The sequence below is a fragment of the Protopterus annectens genome, chromosome 5.part0 (genome assembly GCF_019279795.1).
Source record: "Protopterus annectens isolate FY-2018-M chromosome 5.part0, PAN1.0, whole genome shotgun sequence".
Taxonomy (NCBI): domain Eukaryota; kingdom Metazoa; phylum Chordata; order Ceratodontiformes; family Protopteridae; genus Protopterus; species Protopterus annectens.
This window is the reverse complement of record NC_056735.1, coordinates 354,897,345-354,920,057: the sequence shown is the minus strand read 5'-3', so window position 1 is coordinate 354,920,057 and position 22,713 is coordinate 354,897,345. Positions and strand designations below refer to the sequence as shown.

Here is a 22,713-nt window from a genome sequence, read left to right as displayed (position 1 = left end):
GATAGAGTGGATGATTTGTAGTTAGTATAGTTGGTGCAGCTGAGGGAATTCTAGCCAGTCTAGTTGCTGTATTGCTAAGCAGTGGTGTGACTTGTAGGTTTGGTTAGCTGCAAATCCGGCAATCTTATTGTAGGTAGTTTCAAGCTTGGAAATAAGTGTAGAATTTAAGTTTGTGAATATGTGGCAGCTGTACAGGAGTGTTGGGAGTAATAAAGCCTGGGAGAGAGTTATTTGGGCAGTGTTAGTTAAGTATTTCTTGCTACGGAAAAGATGTCCAAGTTTCTGATGCGTTCTTTTTACCGAGTTAGTAATATGGAGATCAAACTTAAGCTGATCATCTATTGTAACACCTAGCAATTTAGTACTAGATTCAGCTGAGATGATAGTGTTGTTGCAGGATAAGATGGTAAATGTACTTTTGAGTGTGGTGATGTTTTTAGGGAGGAAGAGTAGGTGCTTAGTTTTTTTTTGGATTAAGTATTAGTTTGTTATCTCTAAGCTAAGTCTCAATGGTGTGAAAGGATGCCTGTGTAGTTGAGTGGAGGTCAGTAATGCATAGAGACTTCCCAGTTCTGAATATTGAGATTCTTGTGTCACAGTAGTTGGTGACCAGCCCATGCCTTGACATCCAGACTAATGACTGACAGTTTATCTAACAATGAAACATGGTTAATTTTTTGAGCATGTCAGGATGCAGCTGTCAAAAGACTGTAAGGTGCCAGATGGTGAATACACTAAATATTTCTAATAATTTCTAGTAGTATTGGTAGACAGCTGAGACTTCCAAAATGGCTTCACACTGATCAACAGCTTAATTTTAGCTCTTCCTGTGTGAAAAGAGAAACTGAGAGATAGGGTCCAGTAGCTCTGCCAGATTTAATAAATTCAGTTACTGGTTGGTAGGTACAATGCCTGGATTCCAAAAGTAAGACATTTAGAGAACTTGAAAGAATCAGCTAGTAAAGGTAATGAGAAAACACTGACTGGAAAGAATGCTGCAACTATTCAGAAAAAAAGCAGTTCAAGCTCCAGATATGGTGCAAGACATGGTTTTCAGTAAACTAGATGAAAAAAAATAAATGAAATATACCCTGAGCTGAGTATAATAAACAAAACATTGAAGGAGTATATATCAACTCAAATAACAAAAGGCTAGACAAATGGAAGAAGCTTAAAATATCTATTCAGATGAACTGATAAAACTGCAAAAATCAGAGGTTGAAATGAAGAAAATGCTTACTGAGTATGAGACTGCTCAAGAAGACCTGTTTCAATAATGGTAGAGTTAGAGGACAGAGCATGCAGGGGAACCTGAGATTTTCTGCTTTACCAGAGAAAATGGGAGGAACAGAATGTATTCATTTTATGAAAGCAAATAAGCAGCTGGGCTGGTATTCCACAGCAGGACTTGTTAATTGAAGGGGAACATTGTGTGTATGCCCCAAACCTGGCCATGAGGAAGCAGCCAGGACCTGTGTTAGTAAAGTTGTAATCACACCAGCAAAAAGAGTTGATCCTAACAAAAGTGTGGCAGAAGGTCAACGTATTAAAAATTGGAGACAGTAAAGTGTTTATGGAAAAATGAGAATTCACTCTGCACCAGGCAGAAAAGAAGGAAATTTATCCTAACAATCAGGGAATGTCAAGAGACAGGTGTGAGATTCAAGCTGTTGTATTCAACTGTCTCCAGAATATTTTTTTCCTTGAAGATCAAAGTCATTTTTATGCAGAACAGGCTATGGAGGAAATGCAAAAGTTTGTCCAACAAAAAGTGAGCCATCAAACATAAGGGGACTCTGCTTTCTCATTCTTCTGGTAATAAAATTCATAGAGAGACTTTGCAAGTGAAACCTTTTCCAGTGTTCTTAAGGAAAATGCTTGAGAGACAGAAAAAAGCAGAAAAGTTGTCTAGAACAATTGAGAGTTGCTTAGATTTGAACTGAAGTCTGGAGTTGGAAGATGGATATGAACAGGAAGAAGACCAGCAGCACTTAAATTTGTGAATAAACATGAAATTACAAAGCATCACTCACATTTGTGAAATAATGGCTTTGCAAGAAGAAGTGGAAAGATTGAACTTTTGTTGACTTTGTTAAATTTGCGGGGGACTGAAAAGTGTATACCCCACTTCATGTCATTAATGTTTGAATGACATTAAAATGAAGTTTAAAACAAGTAACTGTAAGTAAAACAATTTTTTTTCCTAACAGTATCTGTATATAACATTTCATTATATAAATTGCATGTTTTGTAGTAAAACATTTTCAGTTATCACTGAATGTGATAAAGATACTAATGTATTAACATAAGCAAGTACCTTTTTTCTTTTCTTTTTAAGAAATGTACACATTACAGGATAACTGGGCAAAAGTACATTTAGGTTAATATGTTGTAATCTTGAGTTGTTGATGTGGCGGATAGGATGTAAAAGGGCACAGTAGAGTTCATATGTTTTTTTTTTTTTTTTTTTACTTCTGCATATGTGAATGTCTGGATTAGGGACACTTGGCTTAATCCAATAACAAGATTTTTTGTGTAAGCAAGTAAATAACAAAACACTGATTGTAATGAAAAGATTTCCTTTAGCAAATAAATGTCTAGTTTGAGAAGTCTGCAGGTAAGGCCAAATGTACATTTTATTCTTAGGGGTCCATAGAGACAAGCTGCATTAAAAGCCAGAGATAAGTTTTCTGAAAACATAGAAGCTGGTTTTCACATCTGGGAAGGGAGTAAAGATAAGACAAAAAGAGACAGCAATTAGCATACGTAGGAGTACAGGCTGTAACGTGTCTTAGCATGGATAACCTTAATTTAAGGTTATGTTATGCCTGTGTGTACGTGTTGATTTGGGACATTTTTTTCGTATGAGGAGGGTTAACCTACATTATTTTGAAGATGCATATAGTTTTGTGTGTTTGCTGTGAGTTAATATGTTCTAAAAGGATGTTTTTTTTTATTTGAGGGTTTTCATTAAAATAGAAAGTCTTGTAAAATATGACATAGGTTCAAATGGAGGTGACAAAAAGCAACTGTATAAAAGATCAACCTGCCAAACATTATTGTGTGCATGTAACACAAAAGCTGGAAATAGACATTTAAAAAAGCTGCCATATATAATAAGTTGGAATAATAACTTCTCATAATAACTATACTGTATTATTAATAAACGTTAATAGCCTCACAGGTATAGATAAAAGTAAAGAGTATTGAATTATATTAAGATAAGCAAAGTACAAAAAAAATGCAGAGTGCAAATAGCAATGCTAAATAAGATGTACTTGGAAAGAAATGAGCATGTGAATTTGATAAAGAAAGGATTTCTGGAGTGATATTCAGAAGGGTATCGGGGTCAAAGGCAAAGAGGAGTACTTATACTAATTGCTAGAGGAGCTTGGATAGTGAGAGAAGAGGAAAACAAAGATAATTAAGGTAGATTTTTGGTAGTAAGGGGCTACTGGCAAGGAAAGAATGTATTTATATTCCACCTAAAACAGCTGTCATGGAGATTAAGAAAATTGTGGGAGAAATAATCAGCTTTCAGCATGGAATATTGCATACAGCCAGGGACTAGAATTTACTTTGCACAGCAGTGAGGATGTATCTGAGGGACCTAGAAAGGAAAATGTAACAAAAGAGGGTATATTTCTGAAAAATTACTCTGAGAGCATTTACATATTATTCCCCAAGGTGTAATAACTGTTCTAGACCAGACTGAAATTATAATTCACAGGAACATGTGCATTTAATTGAAAGCTTTGACACACATCCATTAACTATTTCAGCTCATGCGTCAATAACAGCCAAGATAAAAATGCAGTGTAATGAAGTAAAAATGATGCACTGGGACTTGCTCATCTACAGGTTAAAAAGTTATCCTCTTTTCATATAGAAGTACTAGGCTAGCTGCTCTTGTGAGCCATTTTAAGCTTAACCATTTTCCCTTTAAAGTTGAGAATCAAACCCTGTACCTTGTGTCTGTGAGGTAAACACCTTAACCGTTATGCCAATCCAATTACCAGTGAGGAATTTAAGGAATAAGTAGTGATATTTATTGAAGAGTTATTAGGGATGATAGAAATTTCTTCAGAAGTTGTAGCTAGTAAGTGGGATAACATGAAAGTATGGTTTAAGTATAGGGTAGAAATAAAAAAAACAGAGATATGGTAAATAAGTAACAGGAATTATTTAGAAGGGCTGACAATTTAAAGAACTGTTGCTGTTAATCAACTATTTTTGTTAATAACTCCAGTGCACAAAAGCTTTTAGCACAGTGGTTCCAGCAACAGAAAGTAGAACAGGTTGTTGCCAAGCTTTGGGAACCTATAACAAGAAAAGTAACCAGAGATTATATAGAGTTATTAGACATATTTCAGAACTTTTTTGAAAATCTGTATAAAGCAGTGAAATATGGAAATCAGTGAAAAGTACAAATAGAACAAAAGATAATACAAAAGCTGAGAAACTGGGACCTATGTTTAGTGGATATGGATAGCAAGATACAAGCAGTGAACATGTTTTTAGTCCTGTTAGTTTTATACACAGGTCAGGTATACTTTTATCAACCAGAGGATAAGTTGTGGATAGTAATTAATAAAGAGTTAAACAATTTTATCTGTGAGGAGAAAAGGGAAATCAAGTGGGATAAGTTGATCCTTCCAGTAGAGCAAGGTGGTTTGATATTACCTGATTGGAAGGGGTATTTCAGAGGTACACAGTTAAGGCTCCTATACATAGCACAAGCAGAAAGCTGTAATTCAAACTGTAAAAGGATGGTAATGAAACAGGGGTGAAGCTCAAGAAGTAAGAGGAATCTGGCATTATCGATGCAGATCCTTAAAGAGAATAACAGTAGCCATACAGAATATTATATTCTTAAAGTAGCAGAAAGTATTCTAGGAACTAAGCCATCACAGGAATGGAGAAAGAAGATTCTCGCAATTGGAATGACTGCAATTAGGGGTACAGAGAACAGGCAAGAGGGGGCTGGAATTCACCTGAGAAAATTGGCAAAGGAACCTAGGCATTTGGAGCAAATAATGACAGATAGAAAGGTAATAGAATGTGAAAAGGCCTAGAATATATTTGGACTTCATGCTCGAGACTGCCTTCCCTACCGAGGATTGATATCAGAATACAGGCAAATAGAAAGGAATAGCGATCCTAAGTGAAGACCAGCACTGGTTGATTTTTTAGTAAGAATCTAGAACAAAAGCTGCTGTTAAAAAAAAAAGTATAATTAGTAGGGCATACAAAATTTTGCACAGTAACTGTAGAAATCAGTCAGAGGATTTTGGAAAGGATTGGGAAGAGAGATTGGATAAGCAATTCACAAAGGAACAATGGAAGGATGCATGTATGGCTCCCAAATGTACAACAAAGTCTAGAACATTTAGGATTTTTGCTTGGAAGTGTTTACATAGTTATTTTTATACCCCACACAGACTCCAAAGAATTTTTCTTCAGGTAGATTACAAATGTTGGAGGTGGGATTAGGAAGAAAGAGATAATTGTGAACATATTTTTTGGGCTTGTAATGAGTTGGCAGACTTTAAAAATACCCTGCGGACTACTCTGTCCGAAATACTGGATCAGTAAATTGGTGTAACTAAGGAAATTAGTTTTTGAGCTGTGATATAGAATCAGAATTGCCTAGACATAGTAAGGCCTTGCTGAGCTCAATTGTGGTGACTACCAAAAAAACAGTTACTAGAAAGTGGAATTCAAAGTCTAAACCAACCATATTAGAAGTAGTGAATATAGTGACAGTAATAAAAGAACTGGAAGTGGGATCTTTAGAAAAGGGTAGTAGCAAATTACATAGAAAAAAAAAATGAGAATTGTGAGAACAGTACTTACAGAATAATGTTTTGTAGGAGGAATGTCATTTAAGTAAAGGCAAAAATTGAATGAGCTGTGTAATGTTTGACTGACAATGACTATATAGAAGATTATATGTGATATATAATGTTTGCAACTGAAAATATGTCTGTATGGTTTGTTTACATATATATAAATGTATGATTGTCATAAGGAATAATTCACTAACGAAGTTAAAGCATTGCAGAATAAGGGGAGTCTCACAGGGCAAGAAAAGGCATAACTGCATACTGCTTAAGAGAAAATAGTGGAGTATCTGGACAATATGCATGCATTCAGAAAGATTGCTGTTAAGCAACTGTTTTTTGATATTTATTTATTTATGTATTTGTATTTGTTTGAAAGACTGGAGTACTGATCTCCATCACCCTTTTTTAGACTCAACCCCTGAGTGGTGTCCAGTTAAGCAGTTTGCCCAGAGTCATACAGCTAGACAATGGAAGCCAAGGGAATCAAACCTTGCACCACTGAACCACAGGAAGCAGTGTAACAGCTCCTTAATCCTCTAAGCCAACTGCCAGATGTATAATAATTTCACAGCACAAGTACTTTTAGCACAACAAATTAGGCAACAGGACGATGGCTGCACAGTGATCAACAGCTTAACTTCATCTCTCCCTTGTGAAAACAGAAACTGGGAAATAACTGGTATTGTCAGTCTGAGTAAAATTCTGTTACTGGCTAGTAAATGCACTGTCTGGATGCCTGCAAAGAACAAACTAAGGGAGCCTGAAAGAAAATCAACTAGAAAAGGTAAAGATAAAACACTGACTGGGAAGAATCCTGCAGCTGTAAAGCAAAAACAGTTTAAGCTCCACCTTTGATGCAAGATGTAACTTCCAGTAATCTAGAGGAACAGATAGGTCAAATGTGCTCAGAGCTGATTAAAATAAATGAGTAAATATCAACTCAAATAACAAAAGACTGGAAAAATGGAAGAAGTGTTAAACAGATATTTAAATGAGCTGAGAAAACTGAAAAAAATCAGGTCGAAATGAAGAGGTTTTGAGGCTCAAGAAGGGATGTTTCAAAAAATGGTAGAACTAAAGGACAGAGCACCTAGGGAAAATCTGAGATTTTCTGTAGTACCAGAGAAACAAGAACGAACAAACTGTATTAATTTTACGAAGGCAGGATAAGGAACGAGACTGGTGTTCCACAGCAGAAACTGTTAATTGAAAGGGCACACTGTGTGTATGCTCCAAATATGGCCATGAGAAAGCAGACATTTATTAGTAAAGATGCAAACCTACCAGCAGAAGGATTTGATTCTGACAAAACTCTGGCAAAAGGATGAAGTGTTTGTGGAAAATGGTTATTCACTGTACACTAGGCAGAAGAGAAACATTTTTTCCAGTAATCAAGGAATGTTGAGATGCAGATGTGACATTCAAGCCGTTGTATCCAGATGTCTTTAGAATAACTTTTTCCTGAATGATCAAAGTAATTTTTGATGCAGAACAAGCTAAGGAAGAAATGCAAGTTTGTCTAACAAAAAATGAACCATCAAGCAGAAGCAGACTCTGCTTCTCATTCTTCTGATAATAAAGCACCTGGAGAGACTTTGCCATTGAAACCCTTTTCACTGCTACAAAGGAAAATGAGAGAGAGAGAGAGAGAGAAAATCACAGGATTTAACTAAAAAAAATGAGTACTGTAGAACTGAATGAACAGGAAGAAATTGAGCAACACAGAAAGTAGTGAATAAATGTGAGACTTCACAGCATCAATCACATGTGTAAAATATTGCTTTATAAGAATAAGTGCAAAGAATGGAGTTTTGTTGACTTTGTCAGACTTGTGGGGAACTGAAAGCCATTTGCCTACGTCATGTCATTAATGTTTGGAACGACAGTGTGTGGAGAGGAAGAGGAAGGAAAATAATAACTGTAAGTAAAACAATTTATCTTCTTAACAGTATTTGTATAAAACTTTTTGCAGTATAAATTGCATGCTATATTTATAGTAAGGTATTTTAGTTGTTCTTATAAGTGATAAAGTTATTAAAGTAAAAAAATGCATTTTTTTCTTCTTTTTTGATATTAAGAAATGTAGGCATTACAATGCAAAAAAAGAGAAGAAAAGCATGTTTAAGTTAATATGCTATAATCTTGGGTTATTAAGGTGGGAGATGGTGTGTAGAAGTCCACAGATCATACCACATGCAGAACTGATCTCTTTTCTCTTACTTTTCCTTAGGTGAATGTTTGGACTAAGATCCTTGGCTTAATATAATACATTTTAAGTAATAACAAGTAAATATGAGAACACTGAATATAATGTCAAGTTTTCCTTTAGTAATAAATATTTCAGCTTGTTTTTCATTTTTTATTTGCTAAGGTACAATAACTGCGCTAGACTAGATAGAAGTTGCATTTCACAGAAACATGTGCATTTAATTGAAAAAAATATATATATGTATCCAGTAACTATTTCAGTTCATGCACCAATAATTACTAAGATGAAAATGCAGGGTAATGAAGTAAAGATGAGACAGTGGTGCTTCCCCACCTAGCTGTTAAAAGAAAAGGAGTTTAATGAATGGGTAGTGGAAATTATCTGGGAATTATTAGGGAAGATGGAAAGTACTCCAGAAGTTATGGTTAGTGAGTGGGATAAAATGAAAGTGGAGTGTAAAAATAGGGCAGAAATAAAGGAATAAGAGAGCAGGTTAAGAAGTGATAAGAATTATTTAGAGGGCTGACAAAGGTTAGCATATTACAAAATAATGATAGTCTCAAAAGACAAGAAGAGGAGTAACTGCATAGTGCTAAAGGAAAAATAAGGGAGTACCTAGATAATAACCACGAGTTTAGAAAGATTGTTGTCTAGCAACTGTTTATATTGACTCCAGAGCATAAAAACTTTTGGGACAACGACTTAGGAAACAGAAAGTAGAAAGGGTTGTTGCTAAACTTGGAGAGCCTATAAGAAGAAAAATAATCCAAGATCCTGTAGAGGTATTGGAGATGTTTAGGACAGTTGGTGAACATTTTTCTAAAGCAGAGGTGGGGAAATCAAAAAAAGTACAAATGGCAATATTTATGGAAGGCTTAAATATGCCAGAGTTAGAAGTACATAAGGCTCAACGACTAACAGTTATGACAGGAGGAGGTGAAATAAAAATGGTGTTGTATAACCAATCTGCAAGATAGTCTCCAGGAATATATAATATTCCATTGGAAGTTGAGAAAGCTAGGAGAGACGAAAGTGATAAAAGTCTGGAATGTTTTTGTTAACTGTATTTTAATAGGAGAGGAGGCACCAACATACTAGAATAAAGCTGAGGTGGCTGTAATAACTAAAGACAGTGAAGACCAATCTAATCCAGCTTCACGTAGCCCCATTTCAATTTTAAACCATGATTATAAGGTGTTTATGCCTATAATGACAAAAAGAATGGCAAAGGTGATATCAAAATTTATAGATATGGACCAGTATGGTTTTGTGGAGGAGAGCAAAGATTTGATAACATTAAGAGAGCAGTGATGATACAGAGTGAAGCAGAATGTGAGAAAATACCAATGTTATTGGTGTGTCTTGATGCAGAGAAAACATTCAACAGAGTAAGCTGAGATTTTACGAGTAGTACAATGGAAGGATATGCATTTCTTGATAAAATAATAAGGTAAATTTGATGTATATATGAGAGATCAGAGGCAAAAATCAAAGTGGAAGGGTTCCTCTCTGATAAATTTTATCTGAAGAGAGAAACCAGCCAGGGGTATCATCCTTCCCCTTTGCCATTTGTGTTATATTTAGAACCATTGTCCAAGAAAATAAAGAACTCAGAAATTTAAGGATGTAATTGGTATGGTGCTTAAGAAAAGTTGACTTTATTTGCATATGATATTATTTTATACCTGAAGGAAGTAGAAAAGGACATCTCTGTGTTGTGGAACATTTTGAGATAGTTCTGGATTTTTTTTGGATATAAAATTAATGAAGATAAAGCAAAGGTTATAGCTATAAGCTATGTAACCATGCATGAACTGGTTCAGGAATATATATGCAGACATGGTAAAATTAAGTATTTAGGAGTATGGATTAAAAAGGATTCTGTTATGGCAGCTAAGGATATGTGGGAAGAGACTAAACAAAAGACAGTACAAAAACTGAGAAACTGGAAGCTCCTGCCTATGGATATGAATAGCAAGATACTAGCACTGAAAATATTTTTATTCCATTCAGTTTTATACACAAGTCAGGCATTTTTTTTCAACGAGAGAAGTTATGGACAGTAATTAGTAAAGAGCTGAAAGAGTTTATTTGGGAGGGGAAAAGGGCAATGGTCAAGTGAGATAATTTGTTTCTTCCAATAGAAGATGATTAGTGTAACCTGATTTGTAGGAATACTTTAGAGCTACATAGTTAAGGCTCATATACATAACACAAGTAGAAAGCTCTAATTCAAAGTGGAAAGGGATGATGATGAAGAAGGATGGAAATTCAAGAAATAAGGAGACAGTGGGATTTTGTATGCAGATCCATAAGGAGAATAACACACACACAAAATATTATATTCACAAAGTAGCAGACAGTATTCTAAGAACTAAGCTAACACGAGAAATGTAAAAAGGAGATTTTGCCAATAGCAATATCTGCAATTAGGGGAAAAGAAAATAAGCAAGTAGGGCCTAGAATTTACTGGAGGAAACCAACAAAGGAACCAAGGTATTGGGAGCAAATAACTAAAAAGGGAAAGGTAATAGAATGGGAAGAAGCCATGAAGACATTTGGATTGCAGGATAGAGACTATCTTCCCTAAATGGGGGATTGGTATCTGAGTTTAGGCAAAGAGAAAGGGATAGGGGAATACTAAGTGAAAGGCCTGCCCTAGTAGAGTTTTTAATTGAATCTAAAACAAAAGCTACTGTTAAAAAGGGTATAATTAGCAGGGTGTATAAAATACTACACAATATCTATAGGAATCACTCAGCAGAAGTTAGAAAATATTGGGAAGAGGGATTGGGTAAGCAATTAACAAAGAAACAGTGGGAGGACAAACGTATGGCTCCCAAATATGCAACAAAGTCTAGAAGGTTTAGGATGTTTTCTTTAAATGTTTTAACAGGTATTTTTATTCCCCAAGCAGACTCCAAATTCCTTGGGTAGATGTCAAATTTTAGAGGTGTGATGGCGAAGAAATGAGTTAGCAGACTTTAAAAATTCCTTACAGAGTACTCTGTCAGAAATGTTGGATGAGCAAATATGTGCAACAAAGGAAATTATTTTTTTTAGATGGAATACAGGATCTGAATCACCTAGACATAGTAAGGCTTTGTTGAGTTTAATTCTAGTGGCTGAGAAAAAAAACAATTACTAGAAAATAGAAATAAACATCAAACCAATTGTAGTTGAAGTATTGAATATTTTAACAGAGAACTGGAAGAGGGATCTTTGCAAAAGGGTAGGAGCAAATTACATAGAAAAAAATGGAAATTGTGTGAACAATACTTGCAGGATAATGTTTTAGAGGAGAAGTGAGGTTTAAGGGAAGACAGGAATTGCTCAATTTATGTAATGTTGAATTGATGATAAATATAGAAAAGAAAATATCTAATGTATAATATTTGCAACTGGGAATATGTCAAAATGGTTTGTTTTATTTTATATAAAGGTATGTTTGCCTATGTCTTACATGATAATTCAGTATAGCAATAACCCACGCCTGGGTATGGGTAATGCTGGATTTACCCATGGTTGGTGTGGTTTGGTCATGAGGGCGAAGCCCGAGTGGCCAAACAAAGACAACCATGGGTAAATCCAGCGTTACCCACACCCAGACGTGGGTTATTGTTATTATACAATGACATTATTTAAGAAAAAAAATAATTACTTTTCTTAAATAATGGCATTGTATAATGCCTCCTTGCTGCCCTTCCGCAGCTGTCTGGTATTCTGCGGCAGTTCTGATGTACTGCGCATGCGTATGCTTACGCAGTACATCAGAGCTGTGGGTGGAAGCAATGGAGAAAGCAATATCTCCGTTGCTTCATACAAAGTGTCTCGCTATGTTAAAGGAGTTTAACATAGCGAGACAGCTTTAAAAAAAGCAACAGAGAATCTCTGTTGCTTTTTTAAAGCTGTCTCACTATGTTAAAAACATTTAACATAGCGAGACAGCTTTAAAAAAAGCAACGGAGAAAGCAAGATCTCCGTTGCTCTTTACAAAGTGTCTCGCCATGTTAAAGGAGTTTAACATAGCGAGACAGCTTTAAAGAAAACAACGGAGAATCTCTGTTGCTTTTTTTAAAGCTGTCTCGCTATGTTAAACCCATTTAACATAGCGAGACAGCTTTAAAAAAAGCAACGGAGATCTTGCATTCTCCGTTGCTGTAAAAAAAAAAAAAAAAAGACTTATACTAATGGAAAAAGTCCAGGCGACCGGACCTTTTTCCATTAGTGTAAGTCTGATTTACAACCAATCAGCGTGCACGTTTTGGAATATTAATGGGGGGTCGTTGTATAATAAAAGTGTTAAAAAATAAAAAAAAAAAAAAGATAGACTCCTATTCTGCAGCAGGCCAGTAAATCTCTTATAAACAGAACTGTACACTTTCAGAAATGGAGCACCTTACTAGCCAACTTGAGAAGCCAGGGAATTATTTCAGTGGCATTAAACATGTATTTGGAAGGGAGGGTATCCTTCTCAACAGATCTTTGAGGTTTAGCACAAGAGATTTCCTTAAGGTCAGAGTGTAGTCAAAGATCATTGTCTGAAGAGGAAGAAGGCAAGAATGGAGAAAATGTTGGCTAAGTGACAGAAAAGTCCTGCAGACGTATTTGTTAAAGTCAAAGGTTGTAATAACTGCTAGTTCTTTCCTAAATAAAGCTAGACAAGTTTGAAATGCTATCCAATGCATTATGGATCTCTTTCTACTTTCTCAGATCTGCTTATTTTATAATGTATCACTTCTAAGGGAAAATGACAACTCATTAATGTTGACTTGCTTATTTTGCAATGATCTATAAAGGCAGAGCTCCCTTATATTCTTAACACTGAGAAGTTGCTTGACGTCACATCCCTTATCCATACGCTTTGAGTGGTGACTCATTGGAGCCTTGACAGCACTGGAGATCAGGAAGCAATCAGCCTCCTGGTTGTTTGGATCTATTAAGACCTCTTTTGTACTGAAATTTACAAACAAATGCAGAAATTCAGATATCTGGTACTTCTTACTTAGTTGTAATTATTCATCGTGATCAGTGGTGGCTAAAATAACTGTTGTGGCACAAATGTAACAAATTATAAAATTCCTATACCATAGCAGTACACAATAATTTACTTTATGATCCTGTTTCTTTATGTTTTGTAAATGTGACAAATGTTCACATGTTTTTTAGATGGTAGACGAAAATTAAAGGATGCAGAACAAGAAGCAGCAAAGATTGCCTTGCAGAACTTGGCAGGAATATTTGAATGGAGCTTTGAATCTATTAATCCGTCCAATGATAACTTCAAGGGGAAATTGCAGGAACTGCTGATTAAATCAGGTCATGGTGTGCCAACATACAAAGGAAATAAAAGTGATTTAATTTTAAAGGAGACATCACTTCAGAGAAATCATGGTGTGTAATGTTGGATTAGTCATATTTCTGTATCTCACCCTCTCTCTCCCTATATTGTTAATCTTTTATTTGATTTCTTAAATGTTCATCGAAGTTTAACCGTGTGTAATATGTAATTTTTACTTAGAGTATGAATTAAAGTATGTTGAAATTTTTAATTATATAAAAATCAGACATTTAAAAATATTTTTGATTTTTAACTTCTAGCCACAGTAACACACTTAATTTTTTAAAACAGCTTGATCTTTATTGCTGTAAAGAAGATCTCTGCAATCTTATTCATGGCTTGGTTTGATTCTACAGTTGATATTGTAGCATACCATTCAGTTAATGTGCCTCTTAGCTTTATATAGTGAAATATTTAGTTATTGTCACCAGCAATGCTAAATTTAGAATATCATATTTTATGCCGGCAACTGATTTTCATGATCAAGCCTGGCTTCCCCTGATGAAAACCTGTGTCATGTCTGCTGTAGTAGGGAGAGAATGCATTTCTTTGAATAGTAATTCTGTGCCAAGCAGTGATCTACACAACAGAAAGAGAATAAGGGGGGAGATAGTGTATAACCAAGTGCCCTGTGACTGCATGCAGAAGTGTGCATGTATCACATTTGTATCATTATATGATGTTTTCCTGCTGAGGAAACAGAGCATTCCTGGTGATAGAGTGAAGCTCGACCACTGTGAGCTATACATGTTGGTTATCATTTTGGCTAGTATTAACCATGGAGATGCTGGTGCAATAGGCTAGAACAATGGGAATAAGAAAATGTGTAAAACACCATTTTGATCATTATTTGTAGTACTAATTTAACACTTTCTCATTTGTTTTAAATATAGATGGTAAGGTTAGTACCACTGGTGTTGACTGCTACATCACACCACTTCTGCATTATACATTACATCTTGTAGTACACTGACTATGCACATTCCATTGGCCAATCCAGACTAATTTATCCACTCTAGCATGTAAAATAGAAGTATTAAAGAACTGCAGGACACCAGTGATGATACCCAAATGCTAAATTTTAATCTAAAACTTTCCTTCTTTGTTAAGAGGGCTGTCAGTACTCTAAACACTAAGACAGTTGTCTCTGTTTTACAGCTTCCAGTGCAGCAGTTCACTCAAACAGTGACTATAGGTCATCTGAACAAGCATTCATTTCAACTGCTGTCCGAGAAGCTAAGGGTGTGACTTTTGAAAAACCAGCTGAACAGCCAGTAGGAGAATGTGATGCAGAAAGTACTGAACAATCCTTTCCTTTTCATCCTGAAGACCAGCAAGTTATTACTGATGAGACACGTTCTACAGGTTAGATATTCTAGTACTTATCACCACATGCTGTGTGTACTAAGGCAAGTACTTGCAGATTTACTGCTATTTGCTGGTATTCGTTTGTGCAGATGGTGTAGATATTACTGTTACAATGGCCTACTTTCAGAAGAGACCCAGGAAAGAGTTCCAGTGAGAATAAAACACAGGAACAGTCAGGCTCACAGTAGATGTTTCAACATACTGCAGTATTTCACTGTAGTTAATTTGTCACCATCCCAGGTAGCAACAAAAGTTGGACAGAAAATGTTAGTGATAGAGAGACCAGTATAGTCTTTTTTTGGTGTAGATAGTTCATGATTGGCTCCTCAAGGCCACTTTCGGATGAAGAACGTCATTTGATGCTGTTTGTAATCAAGCAACATTGCCTTTAGCATGGGCCAGCTGAAACTTTAGCATTTATAATTTGTCCAAACTGTCACTGTCCCTGGTCCATCTGGCCAACCTGATAAAGTTGGCAGAAACTAGAATCACAATAGATGGCTTTGCTCCACCAATAATTAATGCAGGTAGTAAATTGTGGAGAGTTCTGACTTAGCTGACATCTTATGAAGTAGATATTGGGTGGGGGGTGGTCCAGGTGGGAAAGATTAGAGAGAAATGTTGCAGGAAATATCATTAAATAAAATAACTCATTCACTCCAATAAAATCCGTGGTGGTGGTGCTGCGGTAGCATTGTCGCCTCACAGTAAGACGCTGTCCGGTTCGATACTCAGCTAGAGCATCTCTGCATAGAGACATGCGTGAATGGGCGTACCTTCGTTGAAGGTTGTGCGTCAGAGCTGGCAACTTGGTACGTAAAAATCTACTGCCAATCATTAGTGGACCGGAGTTCCGCTGTGGCGACCCCTAACCGAGAAAAGCCGAAAGACACAACAACAACTCATTCACTCCAATGGAGCTCAGGAAGTTTGCACTGTAAATTCTAATGGGCGTAGTCTAAGGATTTTGACATAATCAAATTATGTCCTCACATTTCAAGCAAATATTCATATCTCTGGAACTATAGAGGTTATGGAAGAAGTGTAAATGGCAAATTCTTTGCTGCAAACTACTTTTATAGTGGCAGTATTCTTTAGAATGTTCTTCATGTTTCACTGTTGCAGTCATTACATTTGGGTAATCTGCTGGCAGGTTGCCCTCAGTCGGCCTGATTAACAAAGTCTTGGGTCCTGCATCGGTTGCTGTCCCTTCTTCAAAACATGCAGCCAACGTCATTACATCAGTCTTTCTTGCCGTGTGGTGCCCGAAGCAGAAGCAGTTCGGAAGTGCTGGTCGGCCAACTCCTGAAATTTTCGGTTTCGAGTTTCAGAAATGAAGTCTTCAACTTAAAGCTAAGTACCCCGTTGGGGAAACTTTTTTTGCTCCATTCCGATGTCAGTAAAAGTTAACAATTGCATTACTTGTGGAAAGCAAATACCTCATAAAGATTTTCATTCGTACTGTATTCCTTGCCTAGGCCCTGACCATGATGTACCTTGCTGTCAGTTTTGTGCTTTATTTAATCAGCGTGCTATCCGTCGTCGGTACATTTTTGCCTCTAAATATTTTGATTCTCTGTTTAATTATCCAGAAATGTCGTCAGTTAGCCATCTGACTACCGGGATTCGAAAAAAACGCAAAGATAAAGACAGAGACAGGCCGCCGAGGTCCAAAACTGCCGACGACGCTTCTCCTAAACCAGTCACCAGTTCGCCGGTACTCCGTGAGATGCTTTCGCAGCCCCTGATACCCACTACTTCTGATTCGCAGGCCTCTTCTGAGACCCATTCAGAGTCCGGTATGCTGCGAGATGCTTCACCTATGGAACCCGCAGATGTCTCTACCTTGGATGGGTTCCAGAGCCGTTGTGTAGGCACCGGCTTCTGAGGGTGTATTCAGGCCTACAGACCTGCATATTAAATCGACACCACCTTCATTACTAAGGCCTAAATCTTGATCTGTGTCTAAAAAATGCCCAGGCCACATGTTCAGGCCCCTATGCCTAAAAAACAAATGATCAAAATGGCTGAAGATCTAATTACTCTAATCAGGGGTAGTCAACCCCCTCCCCCCTTCTAAGAGGCCTAGGGCTGAGCTTGATTATGAATCTTCTGATCAGGATTATGTTTCTTCTAACTCTTCTCATGACCTGGATTTGTCCATGCCTACTTATTAGGATTCTGATGCAGAGGATTCCATTCCCTCTGTTTCCCCTCCTGAGGATTTTTCTTTTGGGAAAACTTTACATACTTTAAGGGAGCATTTCCATTGGGAAAGTCAGGAATTTTCTGATTCAAAAAAGAGGCTTAAGGATTTCTTCCTTCTGCCTCAACATAGGCCTTTGGCTATACCTCCTGTACTAGACATTTTTGATTATGTGTTCTCGGAATCCAGTTTGGCCCCTGATTCCCTGCCTCCGGCTCCTAGTAAACCTGCCAGATACTACAGGGTTCCTGAGTCCCACAAGTTCCCTTTCAAAAATCCTGTTGCAGATCCAGACACCATTTCTCAGGGGCCCAAGGGAATTAAGGCTTCTACTGCTAAAAATCCTACCCCTTCTGATAGAGACTCCAGGGTGCTGGATAGCTGGGGTAAAAAGGTTTATACTTCTGCAACCTTGGCAATCAGAGTTTTAAACTGTCAATTTCATATGTTAAAATATCAACAGCATATTACTGGACTGCTTAAACAGAAAATTATATTGATTCCTGACTGTGTGGAAAATAAAGATTTACAGGATTTAATGCATTCTGCTGAACAAGTTGGAAAACATACTTTGCAATGTGGTTTTGGTTCTTTAGAGGCCTCCTGCAGGGCTACTGTTACTGAGTCTGTGCTTAGAAGGCATGCTTGGCTTAAGGAGCAATCTTTGCCTGATCATGTTAAAGTGAAATTGTTGGATGCTCCTTTAAATCAGGACCGCCTGTTTGGCAATAAGGCTGAAGAAGTTCTAAAAAAGATGGAAGATAAAGCTAAATGTATGCAAAATGTTAAAGATTTCTTACAGGTGCAAACTCCAAGATTTAGTAGACATTGGCCTACTAAGAATTGGTCTTTTCCAGCCCCTTCCAGATCCTCTTAAGCCAAACCCAGACACAGCAAAAGCCCCAGGTTTCAGTCCCAGGGGACTCTCAGAACTAAGCAGTGGGGGGGCCTCCACTTACAAATCTGGAAATAAGACACCCCCCTTTGGTAAACAGTCTTAATGACTTCCTTTTAAAATTACCAAGCACTTACCTTTTAACTGCCCCTTTGGGGGGAAAGATTGCTCTTCATGCAAAGAACTGGGAACTCATAACCCAGGACAAATGGGTTTTAAATACAGTGTCCCAGGGATACAGATTTCATTTCCACATGTTGCCATCACCAAACAGATGGCCAGACCTGCCCCCAAATCAGTGGGCAGAGGCTCAAAAACAAGTACTTTCCCTCTTAAACATTGGGGCTATTCAACCGGTACCAGAAGAAGAAAAGGGACAAGGTTTCTATTCCAGGCTTTTTCTGGTACCCAGAAAAGACAAATCATGGCGTCCAATCCTGGACTTGTCTACTCTAAAACACCTTTCTGGAGATTCCAAAATTCAAGATGCTGACTCTTCACCAATTATTTCCTATGCTAGGCAAATATGCCTGGTTGGCAGCTCTAGATTTAAAAGGCGCATACATGCACATCCCAATCAGGGAATCTTGCAGAAGATACCTACGCTTCAAAGCAGGCTACTTGCATTATCAGTTCTCTGCACTGCCCTTTGGCTTGTCTACTGTGCCCAGGGTATTCACAAAGTGCCTGGCTCCAGTTATTGCATTGTATTTGCTTTTGGTTGGAGGAATAATTTTGTGTTTTTTTATTTTATTTGCTCCCCATTAGGACGGCACCTGACATCTGGGGCAAGAAAAACTGATGTAATGACGTCTGCTGCATGTTTTATACCCCTGATGACCTGACGTCATGGAAGAAGGGACAGCAACCGACGCAGGACCCAAGACCTTGTTAATCAGGCCGACTGAGGGCAACCTGCCAGCAGATTACCCAAATGTAATGACTGCAACAGTGAATACACTCGAACATCTACATTTATGCTAAGTGTACACAAGTATACTTTCTAGGTCTTTATTTTATAAGTCACAGTAAACACAGTTAACTATTACATTTGTAATATTTTGTAAACAATTTACAATATCTCAGCAGCCACTCAAGTTACACACATAATGTATTTTATTCACCTACCTGAGACTTTCATACGGGGCTAATGAGTTCTGTCTGCGTTACTTGGTTATTGAGATATTTAGAAAAATGTGAAAATTATATCTCTATAAATTAATATAAAAAACAATACCAATTTAACTGCACTAGACAGAGGTCAAATATTAATGTAGTTGAGTTTTCCATTGTGTAAGCTTTAAGATGAAATCTTTTAAAACCTTGTACATAACATGGTTTTGGAATTATTGATGCAAATATGAACAAACAATTTTTTGATGCCTAGAGGTGTCAGTAGGAGTTAACTGCAGATGCACCTTAAGGCATCACTCGGATGCAATGAGATAAATTAAGATTTATCTTTTTAAGTCAGTATAGGCTTGCTGGAAGATGAGAAGCATTCAGACAATGTTCATTCAGCAAATTCCTGAAGAATTCTATGGACAGTTATCTTTTTTTCACTAAATATCTACCCGATTTGTGTCCTAAGGTCATGTTGTTCTTTGAAGGAAATTCCATACAGCAACTTAACCATTTAGTGGACATGGAGATACTATGGTGACTGATTGTGTGCACTTTAATAGAGCTGACCAACCAGATACTATCAGCAGTTTAGAAAATGCGGAGAGTGAAAAAGACATTTACATTCTAAGTCAGCAGAGCAGTCTAGTGAACTATTTTCTGACTGGAAACTGAATAGAAACATTTCTGTGTACATAATAAAGAGATGGGATATCTAGTAGTAGATCTATTTGCAGCTGGCCTATCAACTTACACTGTTTTGTTCCAGGTTTCCTCATCATCAGGCCCTAGCAAATAATGTCATCTTAATAATTTGGAATCATGTTTTTTATGGATTTTCACCAGCCCCCTTTGTTCCAGATTTGATGGTAAATGTAAAAAGGGAAAATAAATGCAGTATCTTTATAAAAGCATGTTGTGAGCAAATACATGAAGTTCACTGTTGTGATGCAAATATGGGTGGTATATGCTTTTACACAGCATCACCACTACAAACACATTATTCAGCAAGAAGGCCTGACGCTGCATCCAGATCTCTAGTGTCTTGTCTCTCAACCTTCAAGTCTGGAGTATGTCAGGCTGATACTTCAGAAACACACTTTTTCAGCTGAGTTTTTTCCACTCTAAAAGAAGTTAAGAAGATTTATGCATGAAAATCATACATCATACAACACTAAATACGCTATATTTGTTCATTGGTGTTAACAGAAAAAAATTTACCATCTTTTACCTTAGTGTCTCATGTCTTACAATATGTGGGTACCTTGTTTAATATTGATCTAGCATATTCTTCATAAAAGTATACATTTTAGCCATTTCTGATTGTTTGTCTTTTGAGCCAGACATACCCTATCTAATTAAGCTGTTAAACCACTTCTAAAGGTCATTTTCTCTTTGAAGCCTCATACATGTTCAATGGCTCCTGCATGGAATTTTAATATTGTTATTGAAAAATTTACCTCAAACATTGATATTACTCTTGTTTAAGTCCTTGTAAAGTAGATCAGAAATTATTATCCAGGAAAACGTTCTTATTTGCATTCAGCTCATCTAGAAAGATCTCTGAATTCAAGCTTTGTTGTGCTAAGAGCCTTATGCTGTTTTCTACAAGGAGAGTGTGAGTTTGAGAGCAACCCCTCTTTCATGGCCAAAGTGGTCATTGTACTCAAATTAAATCGATTTGTAAAGGTACTTCTCTTTTTTTTTTCCTAAACATAAAAACAAGGTGGAAAGGACTTTAGATTTCAATGCTGTGTACAGGGCATATAGGTATTATGTTAAAAGAAATAAAACTATGAAGCAGTCTGACCATTTTTTTTTCAGTGAATGGAATGCAAGGTTGCTGAGTCACTGAAACATATCTTGTCAAATTGATTAGCTAATTGTATTTACTTGTGCAAAACGTGGATTGGGGAGGTTACACACCATACCCCAAGTATTTGTAAGGCTGCTATCTGGACACCCATTCCCACAGAGGCCACCTGTGACTAAAATGACCCTGATTTAATTTGCTCAAGCTAAGCAGTCATTATTCCAAATTTGCAGGATTACTACATATCTATGCAACTCAAGTCTGAATATTTTACTTTTGCTACAGTTGTGTGAAATAAAGTTGAAATACGTTTGTAGCCATTATTTTATCACATCAGAAAGCTGAGATGTGTACACAGTCAACAGAATGACTATAATTTCTCAGTACTAATAGTCAGTGCACCAAAAAGTGATGGACTCTGCTGTCATTTGCTCAGGCTAAACAATCATTTATCTGGTTTGGCAGGACTGTTATGCATTTGTATGAAGTAAATTTTAATAAGTTACCTACTGTGCATTTGTGTGAAACTTACTTGAAATGCATTACTATGCTCAGTCCTATTTTTAACATAGACATTTGAAGTGTATACAGTCACCAAAGTAACTATAACTGTTGTATAACTATAATTGCTAAATACTGGGGTTGTCTGTGGATGAAAATGACTGACCCTATTGTCATGATGAAGTTAAACAGTTACTGATCTGGCTTTCTAGCTAAGTGTACATTTGTGAGAAGCAAGTTAGAATATTTTAGTGTAGTCATTCTTTTTAATCACAGTTAGATGTTTGAGGTGTAAATGGTCAATAAGGTGACTGTTATTAATGGGTATCAAGGCCACCTGTGGGTACAAATGATTTACCCAGTCTGTTGTTTAATCATAGTTAAACTGTCACTGATCTGGCTTGGCAGAAGTAGTGTCATGCAATGATTTCTGTTTGCTGAAGCCACTGTAAAACAGTCATTGTCATGACTTTTGCATTTTTTTTAATTTCTCCAAATCTATTGGGTTTCTAATACCATGACAGGAATGGACCCCATGCACAAGTCAAAGTACGATTAAAGTTCATGAAATTAGTATTATTTCAATCTTTGATGTCACTCAGAAGTGCTCCTCGCAGCACCCGCAGTGTGCCCAGTAATGACTCCTTCTGCAATTCATATGGAATTACATATATTGGTAACATATCTAAATACAATTGTAGATTCTTTTTTATAAGACCCATTGCTCTTACTACTATTGGAAATGTCTGTGTATCCTTCTTCCACATTGCTCTCATTTCTGCCTGCAAATTCCGATATTTTAGGACTTTGTTTCTCTGTGTACGCAAGACACTGTAGTCACTGGGTGTGGTGAGATCAATGCTACTTTTATCTACTTTTCAAGGACCACTATGTCCGGTTTTCTAGCATCTGTCTTTTGAACTGTTGGTAATGGATGATCCCATGTGATGTAGACTTCATCATTTTCTATGATGGCTTGTGGCTCATGTTTCCAGTGTTTTCCAACCACTTCAGTACCATAATGTTTGCACAATCCTCAGTGCAACAGTCTTACCACATCATTATGCCTTTCAGTATACAGTCCTTCTGCCATTAGTACATCACAACTGGCAATGAGGTGTGCAACTGTTTCCAATTCTGTTTTACAAAACCTACATTTGTCTGTTGCTCCCACATGTTCAATGGACTTTGTAAACCAATGTGAACATAGCCCACTATCTTCTGCCGCTAATATTAACCTTTCATCTCTTGGTTTGAATTCACCTCTCCTTAACCATTCCTGCATTCAATCCTGATCAACATCGGGCTCTTCCAGAAGTTTTCTATACTTATACATTTTCCACATTTCCTGCCTTCTCATCTGGTCCTTTACCTTGCATTCTTTCTTTTGTTTTTTGTCACATTCGGTTGCT

The 22,713-nt window shown here is 36.8% G+C and overlaps 1 protein-coding gene across 4 annotated transcripts in view; it reads left to right on the top strand.

Annotated features, from left to right (window-relative positions):
- The window catches only part of LOC122802629, a 1,172,105-nt gene that overhangs the window by 634,260 nt on the left and 515,132 nt on the right, over window positions 1–22,713 (top strand). For all 4 annotated transcript variants that reach the window (XM_044072319.1, XM_044072318.1, XM_044072317.1 and 1 more), the window contains 2 exons: window positions 13,225–13,449; window positions 14,555–14,761. In XM_044072319.1, the coding sequence (XP_043928254.1) occupies window positions 13,225–13,449; window positions 14,555–14,761 (432 nt within the window). The remainder of the gene's footprint in view (window positions 1–13,224; window positions 13,450–14,554; window positions 14,762–22,713) is intronic.